Source organism: Parus major, chromosome 11, assembly GCF_001522545.3.
Source record: "Parus major isolate Abel chromosome 11, Parus_major1.1, whole genome shotgun sequence".
NCBI classification, from domain to species: Eukaryota; Metazoa; Chordata; class Aves; order Passeriformes; family Paridae; genus Parus; species Parus major.
Window position 1 is genome coordinate 6234366 of NC_031780.1, and position 12352 is coordinate 6246717.

The following is a 12352-nucleotide window of genomic DNA, read 5'->3' on the forward strand; positions in this document are numbered from 1 at the left end:
CCCCTTGGCTGAACTTCAGAGAGGGAAATGCTGGGGGAAGGCATTTCTCCATGTGTTTGTACAAACTGGAGGCCTGTGTGCTGCCATGGACCTCAGAAAGGGGCAAAGCCAGGGATGCTGCTGCATATTCTGGGTTAGCACAGCCTTGGTGCCCAGCTGGCTTTGGTGCCTTGAGGCATCTCCAGGTCACTTAACCTGCCCAAGGAAGGGAATGATTGGGTAAAACAAGAGATCTGCCCTGGCACCAAACTGCCAGCACGCTCATTAATGTTTTCCTTCTCCTTTTGTTTCAGGGGGCAAAGGGGCTTAGCGCCTCTGAAACAAACGGAAAACGAAGACCATGGCAAACCAGCCCTTCCCACACCCAAAAGAGACCAGCCTGAGGAGAAAGCACAGCTGGGGAGGAAAAGCAAAGGGGAATCTGCAAATGGTCTCTAGCTCCTTCCCAGCTGGGGCAGTGGGAACCCATTGCTGGCACAGGGACCTGGTCCCAGGGCTGTCCCACTTGGCTCCCTCTTTGCTCTGGGAATTGGAGCTACTGGTTTTGCAGGATGATATCTATGAGATGGGAGCTGTAATTTACAGGATGGTAGAAAAGCATCACTCAGGACACCTCGGTGGCAGAAAGCCTCTTGTTGCAATCTCTCAGCACTCCTGGCCCTCTCAATGCCCCCACATCATCTGAATATTCACCCCGAGACTCCCAGCTGAAATCTCCAGGCTTGAGTCAACTTCTGCCTCTGAGGTGTAACATTAGAAACCTCTTGAAGCTCTTGTCAGCTCCTTGTTGCTTTTCTTCCATAACTGAGTGTTTCCTCCCAGCAAGTGGAAAGGGCTCTGATTTGCAGCAGCAGATCAGGTGTGTGAGGTTAATCTCTACGTGAATATGTAGGAGTCAATGATTAACAAATTTGCCCAGGCTTTTCTAAGAGAACTTACCCCAAACTTTCCTTACCCCCAACTATGGCTGCTCCCTCCTGAAGCTCACAGCTGTGTGGATGCAGCAGTAACTGCAGCAGCAGGAATGTCCCAGAAGGGAGGGAATTCCAGGGGCTGTTTCCAGCCCAGAGGTTGCAGGCAGGCATGGCCAGTGCAGGCACACTGGGCTCAGGGGGGTGGAAGCACCTACACTCCAGGTTTTGAATACAGACCTTGGAATAGCAGACTGGGTTGTGAGGGACCTTTGAAGTTGATCTGGTCCAGCTTCCCTTTCCTGAGCAGGGACACACTGGGAGATCTTAACCTGGCCTTGAACACTTCAAGGGATGGGGCAACCACAGTACACTATTCCTTACTTATGTCCAATATGAATGTCCCCTCTTTCAGTTTAAAACTGTTGCTCCTCATCCTTACAGACCTTGGTAAAAAGTATTTTTCCATATTTTGAATAAGCCCCCTGATGTATTGACAGAACAGGTTAAGATCTCCCACCATTGCATCTCTTTAGGACCATCCAGGCAACTGTAACAATGAATTGTGAGCCAAGAGACCACCCCGAGATCCATCCCCTGTGTTTATATTGCATCTTGCTGGTACCAGGACACAGTCTTAGTATTTACATCATTTTCATATAATGTATCCAAAAGCCATGGTGTGCTTTAAAAGCCATTTCCCTGATTGCTACCCCATGTTTTTATTAATAAAGATCCAGAGGGAATGGGCTAAAGGCATTGTGGACACCATGGGATGGGTAAATAAGCCACAGATATGACACTGCATGGATTTCCTGCCTTTCTGTAGCTCAGTTTGCACGTTTCCTATTAGCTTTGTTGTGGATATGTAAGTTTTGCTGTCAGGCAGACCTCAAAATAAACTGGTTTTACAGTAAGCGGATGTGCTTCCTCCTCCTGTTTCTCTGGTGTGAGCCTGACGTGGTAGGATGGGAACCCCTGGGACACAGAGAGGGCTCATCATGGGTCAGACTCCTCACTCTGCAGCTGACCTACAGCCCCCAGTAGCCTGCTGTGGGTTTTTCCCCAGTGATGCTGGGAAGTGACAAGGGGTGTGGGATGCTACTTTGCTGGGACAGTGCTCGGAGAGGCCAGGACATGGTGCTCGAGTGTTGTGATGTGAGCTCTGGGTTGGATCTTGCAGACCCAGGGCCCTTGGGCTGTGCTAGGACAGCAATTCCCTGGGGGTTCACAAGGGGAAAGGCTTTGGGCCCTTCCAGATTGCAAGGAGAGACAAAACATGGCCTGGAGGTGGGCCAGGTCACTGCTGGTGGAGGTGGCTACCTGTGCTGGGAAGCCAGCACTCACCTGTGTGCAGAGGATTAGAGCTCTCATAGAATCACAGAATGGTCTGGGTTGGAAGGGCCCTTAAAGCTAAACCCCCCTGCTATGGACAGGGACATTTTCCACCAGACCAGGTTGCTCAAGGCCTTCATGGGGTTTTGGCTGTGCTTGGTGCAAAATGGTGAATTTCCTTCTTCCTCCTGGCAAAGGGGCCCAAGGCACCCGTGCAGCACAGCTCAGGGGCAGCAGGGCTGCCCAGCTCTGCAGGCTGAGAGCTGCTTCAGCACTGCCCCATCGAGCCAAGGAAACCTGGGATCTGCCCTAACCTGGCCTCTTGAGAATGTGCTACTGTCACTCCATCACCCTCCTTTCCCCATTCCTGTTTCAGTTCATGTAGCCCCTGGGGAACAGGAGGAAACTCATCCCGTCCTGAAAGAGATTGATGATGGCCAGATTAACGAAGAGGTGGCGGCCCGGGCTCACGGGGCTGAGCTGGAGGCAGAAGCTCATTCCCTCCCCACCATACAGGAGGAACCTCAGGAAGAGGAAAACAGGTAGGGGAAGGGAGATGCTGTTGGTGGGCAGGTCTGTGTGTTCTCCAGTCCCCAGAGTGGTGGCCATGGGAAGGGACAAGCCTGTCCCTGGGCATCCATCCTTGCAAGTGCTGGGGGTGGAGCTGCCTGTTTCCAAAATGGGGGGCATCCCCCAGTAGGATCCAAAAGCTGCCTGATCAAATGTCTTTTTCTTCTGGTGTCTCGATTTTGGTCAGGGCAGGCAGTGGCAGAGCCATGAGAGCAATGCCCTGCAAAGGACAGGTGAGGAAGGCTCTGCTTAGGCTCCCATGAGCAGATTTTGGCCAGCCAGGCTGGCTCAGCAGAGCTCCCCTCTGCTCAGTCAGAACCCGCGGGGTGTGCAGAGCTCCCCGTGCCAGCCTCACACCCCTCAGAGGGATTTACCTAACCCGCTTCTCCTTTCCAGACTGTGCTTGGGCTCCCCAAATGTGACCAAGGGGGAAGAGGAAAAGGAGGAGGAGGAGAAAAAAGAGGAGGAGGAAGAGAGGAAGAAAGAGGAGGAAGACAAGAGGAAGAAAGAGGAAGAGGAGATGAAGCAAGAGGAGGAAGACAGGAAAAAGGAGGAAGAGGAGAGGAAGATGGAGGAGGAGGAGGACAGTAAAAAAGAGGAAGAGGGCAAGAAAGATGAGGAGGAAGAGGAGAGGAAGAAGAAGGAAGAGGAGAGGAAACAAGAGGAGGAAGAGGAGGAAAGGAAGAAAGAGGAGGAGGAGGAGAGGGGGGAAGGGGAGAGGAAGCAAGAGGAGGAAGAGGACAGGAAAAAGGAGGAAGAGGAGAGGAAGAAAGAGGAGGAGGACAGAAAAAAGGAGGAAGAGGGCAAGAAAAAGGAGGAGGAGGAGAGAAAAAAGAAGGAGGAGGAGAGTAAAAAAGAGGAAGAGGAGAGGAAGAAAGAGGAGGAGAAAAGAAAGATAGAGGAGGAGAGGAAGAAAGAGGAAGAGGAGAGGAAGAAAGAGGAGGACAGGAAGAAAGAGAAAGAGGAGAAGAGGAAAAAAGAGGAGAAGAGGAAGAAGGAAGAGAAGAGGAAGAAAGAGAAGGAGAAGAAAAAAGAGAAGGAGAAGAAAGAGGAAAAGAGGAAAGAAGAGGATAAGAAAGACGAGGAGCAGGAAGAGAGTGCAGAGTGAGTGTCTCCCGTTGCCTTTATGGCTTTGTTGGAAATGAGCGTGATTGCAGCTTTTGTCTCAATTGCGTTCACCAGCTGGAGAGGCTGACAGAGCCCCGGCAGAGCCGAGTGCCTGCCTGCCGAGGGATGGGGTGCGGGAGGGGTCCGGCTCAGCCCGGGGCTCGCTGCTGACGCGGCCCCTGGGGACAGGCGAGTGGTCCCTGGGAACAGGCGAGTGACCCTGGTGACAGGCGAGTGGCCCTGGGAACAGGCGAGTGGTCCCTGGTGACAGGCGAGTTGTCCCTGGTGACAGGCGAGTGGTCCCTGGTGACAGGCGAGTTGTCCCTGGTGACAGGCGAGTGGCCCTGGTGACACGGGCTGGCTCCGTGGCAACCGTGGCTCCTCCCGGGACTCGCCGGGGGCGGGAGCAGCCAGCCTCGGGAGATGGGTCCTGCTGTTTACACCGTGCCCATTAATTCAGGGCACTCGGCATTGGTTTGGGTGTTCCAGAGCTGAATGGAAAGACAGGATTATGTGTTGTGTCTGCAGACGCTGCTTCATACAAGTAGGTACAATTTTACATTTTTTCCTGTTGTAGGAAATAGCCGAGTTCTTGTCAGCTGTGGGAGGTGGTGACTTCGGTCTAGATGGTATTGGGAGACATCTTTCTGCTCAGATTAGTAGTTTGCTCTGGTTTCACATGAGATAAATATTTAGGGATTTATTACCTAGCACTACAATATTATTCTGTGTTAATTCCCCTAAAGTAGCTAGATTTTCAGGAAGAAGCTGAAAACACATGATTGCCCAGTGTCAAACCCATATGTTTGTATTTCATCAAAATCTGTTCCTGGAGCTTCCCTATAGAAACATGAGCTTCAGTTGTGGAGGGAATAAGATGCTACTCCATCCTTCAATGTGTTTATTTATTGGGAAAAGAGAGAGAGACCAACAGGTTTTCTAGTTTAGGATAGAAAGATTTGTGATCACATTTGAAGCGAACATAATTTAAAATATTAAGGGGGAAAAATATTAAAAATAACAAAACAAATATTTTAATGCATTTAGCTGTCTTAAAATTCTTCTGATTATTCCACATCCCTGCTTTTCATTTCTTGCCAGGAAATATCAAATCAAGAGATAAATGCACAGAGCAACATTTGAGGTGCTTTTATTTCAGTTATGAAGTTATATTAAGGCAATAAAATCAATCTTGAGAGCCCCTTTGTCAGAATGGTGGAGCTGAGGTCTGTGCTTGCTGCTGAAGGAAAATGAGAATGTGTCCTGGTGGTGTCTTGCACAAGCAAACGTGGGATTTGAATAGGGCATGTGGGAAAGCCTTGCCTGGAAATTAGCTTTCAGCTTTTTATTTGGCCCATTTTAATTACATGAGAAATTATTATGCACAGGAGGAGAAACATTCTGCCTGGATCTTTCTGCCTCTGCAATTTTTGCTTATGCACATGCCCTGTTTTTGTTTATGTGCCTCTCACCTGGTTGCCCAGGCAGTATTTTTTTCTCTCCCTTGCAGACCCCTGCTGCAGCCGCCTTGTCTCCCTGCTGATAAGGCTGTGGATGAAGCCTGTCTTGCTGAGGAGGCCCTCAGGGTTGAGCAGCTGGAAGAAGTTGAGATAAGTAATCTCCAAGGTGCTCTTGTGCAGGTACGGCGTGGTGCCCTGCTTGGGCTGCGGTCTGCAATGAGCTCTTGCTGCCCTGCAAGTGCTGGGGGCTCAGAGCTTCTCGAGGGGATGCAGTGCCCTGGAGGAGCAGACTGGGCTGGGCACTGCACATGTTTCCCCCCAAGATATCCCCATCCCTGAAGCTGAGGCAGCAGAAGTAGCTGTAGATGCAGGGAGGCCTCATTTCACCCTACAAGTGGGCACTGAACAACAAGCTGAGAGTCTGGCGAGTAGGAGGGATATGGGGCATCCAGTCAAGCTGCAAAGTCTGCTCTTTTACTGACAGAATGGGCTTTTTCTCCTTAAAATTGCTTTATTTTTTTGTGTTTTGAAGGTGGAAGAGGAGACAGCTGAAGCTGCTGAAACTGATGCTGAAGGTACAACCTGTAGCAGTATGATGCCAAACAGGGATGAGGTGAAGCAGTGCCTGGTGGGGGGAGAATCAAGCTTCTCCTTTCCTGTCAGGGAGCAGGCAGTGACTTCTCTGCAGCGTGGGCCTGCAGGGGCAGTCAGGGCTTTCCACTGGGGTAAAACATCCTGTGGGCACAGCACAATATTGCAATTTGGCACTGGCTGTAGCTAGCTCTGAATGTACAATGCTGTTGTTTAAGCAATGATGTGAAATAAGGGCTTCTCCTTTAGCTGGAGAATGTGAATGGATAAAAAGTATTTTCTCTACCACTTTTCTCTATTTGGAAAATAACCAATGGCATAAAACACATTTTAATATAACATTTTAGGAAACAGTGATTGGTAATGAAGTGAGTTCCCATTGCAGCCTGACTGAGCAAAGGCACATCCTGGCAGAACTCCACTGACATCAGGAAGTTGCACAGGGAATGGCTTGGTCTCACCCCTGAGATTCTCTTGCAGAGGGGCAATGATGCTAGAAAATGCTGATTTGTCAGGAACTGCAGTGACAGGACAAGGAATAATGGGTACAAACTGAAAGAGGGGGAATTTAGGTGAGATTATTAGGAAGAAATTCTTCACAGTGAGGGTGGTGATATACTGGAACATGTTTCCCAGGGAGGTTATGGATGCCCCAACCCTGGAAATGCCCAAAGCCAGGCTGGATAAGGCCTTGAGCAACCTGGAGTAGTGGGAGATATCCCTGTCCATGGGACACAATCTTTAAAGTCCTTTCTAACCCTTAACCTTCCACGATTCCATGACAAACACGTGTTAGGATGCCCACCACTGCAGCCGTGTGCTACCACCCCCTGTGAGCAGCAGGCAGCCCCAAAGCCCCGTGAGCCCCGCGTTTGTGCCTCGACACAACCCTCCCATCTCAAACCACTCTGTGTTTTATTGCAGCTTCAGATGCCTTGTCCTTTGCTTGAAGCACCTAGCAGGCTCCTAGCAGCATGGCCAGGCGGGCCCGGGACGTCGAGCTAGACCGGCTGGTGCATGGCCAGGCTGTGGCTGGCAGGGACCGCTCCTCTCCCGGCCGTGGGGCTCTAGAGCAGCTCCCCAATGTCCCCAGCTACCGAGCCAGCGCCGCCGCCCGCACCCCCGGCCCTGCCGCCAGCAAGCCAAAGGCTGGAGTTGTCAACCCCAATTTTTGCACTGAGGAGCAATCCCCACTAGGTATTAGAGGTGTTGGCTTTGACCTTGTGTGGTTAGAGGGGCGTGGGGTGGGGGGCATTCCTGGAGTAGTTGCTTTTTTTGTTGCTTCCTGGTGCGGGAAAGAATTAAAAAAAATAAAGCGCGCTTCGTGTTGCAGCACAGAGGCTGGGGAACAAAATACAAGTGTTTGTCTGCTTCTGCCTCATCACTATGTGCCTTTTTAGCTGAGCCTAGAGAGTGTTTGCAAATGCTGTGCGTTTAGAGCTGCTGAGAAAAGCTCTCCTGAAGGACCTGCAGGCAGAGGGTGCAATATCACCGCACACAGTTTTCTCCGCAGCACTTGCGCAACCTGCTCATACTAAGGGGAGAGGAAGGTGGAGGTTTGCTGTTCATGGCTTTCTGCCTTGTCTGCAGCTTTGCTTTGCTTTGTTATTAACCAGCAAGCCGAATTCTGCTGCTTTTCCTTACATGCAACAGCATTTTAACTTTGCAACCCCAACAGGCCTTTTCTCAGGCATTTAATCAAGTCACTCTCCGATCCACTAGCTTCCCATCAGTGTGAAGCAGGAGGAGGTGCATGGGGTCTTTCAGATGTGTGAAAACCTCCCACAGAAGAAATCCTGCAGGAATTCATTGTATTTTGTTAAATAGCTAAGAAAAGACATCACAATTCACAGCTGAGCAACTGTGGGGCCAGCCAAGGTAGCCCCCAGTGCCATTTCTCCTTTGGACAACTGGCATCTTTCTTTACCCACTGTAAATATCCAACCTTCCTGCTTCTAACCTTGCCTGTGGCAGGAAGCACTTATTACTTTTTCAGAAGAAAGAAGCCATAAATGCTTATTTAAATAGTGCCTTATTCTGCATGAAAAGCAAATACTGGTGGTGGTTTGGTGCTGTCACAATCCATGTGTTTACGTTCAGAAGAACCAGGAGAATCTCTACACCCTGGGAGGCAGGTTTGCTCCTGGAAATCCTTGGGCTCCTGCTTGGTTCCAGCTGGGAATCCTCATCTCCATCGTTTTCCAAACCACAGGAACCCAAAGCTCAGATGGAATAGCTGCAATCACTGCAAGCTGGGCAAGCAGAAGGGGAGCAGATGGCAGTTCCTAGAGTGCTAGAAACTGGGCAAAAAAAAAAAAATAAAAAAAAAGATAAATAAGTGCTCCAAATGCTTAGGAGAAAGGAGAGCCAGGCAAGAAAGGAATGGAGGGAGAAGGAGAGCCCTTCCCACACGCTGCAGGGCCGGGGGCAGCTCTGTGGCAGTGACGGGGTCTGGGGAGCTGTCCTGGCTGCAGGCGGGGCCCTGTGCCCCCCTCACCTGCCATTGTTGTCCTTCCCCACGGAGCAGGAAATTACCCCACCGTGGAGATCAAGGATGTGGACAGCCCAGGCCATGCTGTGGAGATCCATGGTACCCATGGACCGGTGCCTGCTGCCGGCGCTCCCAACCTGCTGGCGGTGCCCGGTGCAGCATCCCCCAGGTACGGCTCTGCCCAGGCGCGCTCCTCGGCTCCCCACGAGGGTGCCAGGACAGGAACATTGATACAGCCACGTGGAGATACTCCTTCCCAGCAGATCTGGACATTTGTCTGCTGTCCACCTGTCTCTGTTGCCAAGTTCAGAGCACAGAGGGCATATGTGCCTTCATCTTGAAAATAAACAATGTTCTTCTTGTATTTTTGCTGCGAGGGTTTGCAGCATGTCCCCCCTGGGTTCGTGCTTTCAGAGGAGTGGTGGAAGCCCCATCCCTCAAAGTGTTCAAAGCCAGGTTGGATGGGGCTTGGAGCTACCTGGTCTAGTTGGAAGGTGTCCCTGCTCATAGCAGGGAACTGGATTAAAGCTGGTCTTTTAAGGTCCCTTCCAACCCAGATCATTCAGTGATTCTGCGCTTAGAGAGAGGGAGGATTAAAACTAAGCTTTAAAATTTAGGCTGGAGAAAGCTGATGTATATTTTCTGTTGTGGCACTAGGTGTTTTTGAGGCTCACTCTTGCAGAGGATTCAAAATGAAAGCTAAAGTGGGACTTTTCTGTGCTGAAAACCAGGTGCTGTAGTCATTCTCACTTAATAGTTTGGATCTCTTAGTTAACAAGCTCCTGGAGGAGCAAGTAAAATGGCAAAAATGTCCACATTCCAGTCTGTCAAACAGCTATTTAAACTGGGACAGCAGAGCCCAAGGCTTCATGTAAAATACCTGCAGTGAAAATACTTGAGAGCATTAAACATAGCTGCAGTTACACGTGTGAGCATATAAACCCTTCTGCTGGGTGTCCAGGGAGTGTCTCAAAACAACACTGGGTACTTTTAAAAGCAAGAAACTCCTGTTCTCCTGCATAAAGAAATAAAAATTAATTATTGTGAACCAGAAGGAAAATGCTCATGTCCTGCTGGTGTTTCCAGAGGAAGGAGACATAACTCTGCATTGAGCAGTCACCCAGTTATCTCTAAATCCTTTCTACTGGCCACAGTCTTATTTCCTCCACAGCTCTGTGAAGGATTTGAGTGTACATAGTTTAGAGAGAGTCATAAAAGACTCATTGCAAATGAGCCACACACCTACCTGGAGCCTGGAAACAAGCTCCTGCAGATACCCAGGATACCCTGGCTGATGCCACATGGGCAGGGACCCTGTGCATCCCACGTCTTCTAGTGCCTGTGGCCTCTGGCTGCAGCATTCTGAGGGCACCAAAACCAGAGCAAGGTTTAGGCTGGGACAGGGCCTTCCATCCCAGCTGGCTGCTCCCTGGAGGGGGCTGCAGGGCCCCCTTACAGAGCAAGGGGCTGTCAGTGCAGGACAGCCCAGTGGGGCAGCGTGGTGCCCTGAGGGCACAGAGGCAGGGGAAGGGTAACTGGAGACTGCTGAGATGCAATGGATGTTGTCCCAACCACATCCTTGGCACGACTATTTCTCCAAACTGGTGTTTTGGGAACCCCTCCATCCTCATTGGAGAGTACTTTAAAAGGGGGGGGGTTGTGGTTTTCCTCCACCCCTGCACTGGGCACTTGGGAAAGGAAGGCTCATCGGTCTTGTTCACCTGCTCCACCTCCCAGCAGGACACACCTGAGAGCCAGCAAGGCTGAAGGTGGTGGGTTCACAGCATTTGGCTTTCTTTGGGAGATCTGTGATGGCAGGATGAGCTCCCTCAGCATCCTGCTTTCTCCTGCTCCACACACAGCACCGAGACATTTTGTGCCATGGCCAGTGGGATCAGCAGCTGTGGTGGCAAGAGACAACTTCTTAATCACAGCTAAAGTTCTGGACTTGGCTGCAGGTTTGCAAACAGGTCTAGATTTTTGCTGGGACTGTTATCTTCATATTCTGCTTCCCTTCCAACACCTTTCTTGCCCATGTGTAAGGAAGTCACCTGAGAAGCCCGTCTGTGCCAAAGGGAACCCCAGCTATGTTAGAACATAGCTTCTAGCTATTGCTGGCACTGCAGTTTCCTCTCCTGCCTCTTGAAGTGCAGAGATGTGAAGCTGTGGCACTGGGGGCAAGCACAGGGTGATACCTGCCCTTCGTGCATCTTGCCAGGTACCCAAACTGGGCTGCAAAATGGGCCAGGTGGCTGCATGTCCATGGAGCCAAGGGCTTGTTGGTGCTCAGGGAGAAACAGGGCTCTAGCAGGAAAGGAACAGGGGGGTCACTCCCATCTACTCCAGGAAATGTCAGAAATTAGGGGAAAGTGACCCTAGTAGGGGAAGGGGGAAGAGAAAACTGGTCCCACCTGGCAGGGGGAGGAAGGGGAGGAGGGAGAGGAGCCAAGCTGATTCTCACTCACTGTGTTTGTGTCTGCAGGAGGAAGCAACTGCTCCCAGAGGATGGTCTGGACGAGGGGCTGGTGAGCCAATCCCCCAGGCCAGTGCTGGGCTGGGATGAGGAGCAGAGGGAAAGGTGTGTAATGGGCCAGGGGGTTCGGGATCAGCCAGGGGGTCACATCCTGGGGCTGGGCTGGAAATAGCAAAGATCCCAGAAGTGCTGGGATACCAAAGGGAGAGGGAGCCATGCCACATGGTGTTCTTCTCACTACACAATACCCAAATAAACACAGGTCAATCCTAATTCAGATGCTGTAGGTTAAAGAACAGGTTCAAGGCCAGGCTGGATGGGGCTTGGAACAACCTGCTCTAGTGGAAGGTGTCCCTGCCCATGGCAGAGAGGCTGGAAAGAGATCACCCTTAAGGTCCCTTCTAACCCAAACCACTCCAGGTTTCCATGACCCCCTGAACCTGCCCTGGGGCTTTCCTACCTTCATGAAATGCCCGCTGGTGTCCCCACAGCCTGCCCCAGCGCATCGGCTCGGCCACGAGCCTGAGCAGCGCCGTCATCAACACTCGGCTGCAGGAGCTGGTGAGGCTCTTCAAAGAGAGGACAGAGAAGGTGAAGGAGAAGCTGATTGACCCCGATGTCACCTCGGACGACGAGAGCCCTGTGGCATGTGAGTTCAGGTGGGGCTGGGAGTGTTTCCCTGCTGGGTCCCCGTACACGCTGTGTTTTCTGGGAGGCAGCTGTTTTATTAGCAGTTTAAAGACCTTAAAAAAAGCTGAAGTAAGAAGATTTTTCTGCCCTTTGAAATAACTGTGTGGCCTCTCCCAGCTCCCACCAAGCCAGCACCTGCAGCAGCACCGGTGCCTGCCCCAGGAGGAGAGCTGGAGGGGGACAAACCCTCGGGGGATGACCACTACTGTGAGATGCTGTGCTGCACATTCAAGCACCGGCCCTGGCTGGACCACCTGAAGAGCTACCAGTTCCCCAGCAGCATTGACCCCCTGACCAGTGAGTGATGGAGCACAGCCTCATTCCTGGGCTGGGGGCAAGCTGGTGGGACTGGGGTGAGAGGGTGAGGAGGTATAAAGAGGGGAGAACTAAGCAAGAATCAACTTAGTTTTTACTAAAGCACAGAATTTTAAATTCCTCTGCAAGGCACAGGCTTTCCTAAATTCTTCCAGCTGAGGGTGTCAGGAGCATGACTGGGCTTTCTGCTTTCCCTGTGGCGTGGAAACCCGCCCCCCAAAAAAATTAAAATCACAAAAGAAGATTCCACTGCCTTGTGGCCACCCCACAGAAGGCCAGTTCTTTCTTTAGTCTCTCATATTCCTCAGTCCTTTGGAAGCCTCTGGGCTCAGGTATCCGGCCACCAGTTCAGCATGGCTGGAAGGGAAAAACAGGGAAGTTGGAGTTGTGGGAGCAGAACAAAAGCAAA

The 12352-nt window shown here is 51.2% G+C and overlaps 1 protein-coding gene and 1 long non-coding RNA gene across 2 annotated transcripts in view; both read left to right on the plus strand.

Annotated features, from left to right (window-relative positions):
• Positions 1-12352, plus strand: part of CNGB1 (cyclic nucleotide gated channel subunit beta 1) — a 29707-nt gene that overhangs the window by 7261 nt on the left and 10094 nt on the right. The window contains exons 12-19 of the mRNA XM_033517280.1: positions 2623-2788; positions 3213-3341; positions 5434-5563; positions 6934-7171; positions 8502-8634; positions 10948-11043; positions 11430-11587; positions 11746-11925. Coding sequence (XP_033373171.1) covers positions 2623-2788; positions 3213-3341; positions 5434-5563; positions 6934-7171; positions 8502-8634; positions 10948-11043; positions 11430-11587; positions 11746-11925 — 1230 coding nt within the window. The remainder of the gene's footprint in view (positions 1-2622; positions 2789-3212; positions 3342-5433; positions 5564-6933; positions 7172-8501; positions 8635-10947; positions 11044-11429; positions 11588-11745; positions 11926-12352) is intronic.
• On the plus strand, positions 3933-6892 carry LOC117244981. Its single transcript, XR_004499034.1, has 3 exons — positions 3933-4467; positions 5434-5563; positions 5916-6892. It is a non-coding gene; the product is annotated as an uncharacterized LOC117244981 (long non-coding RNA).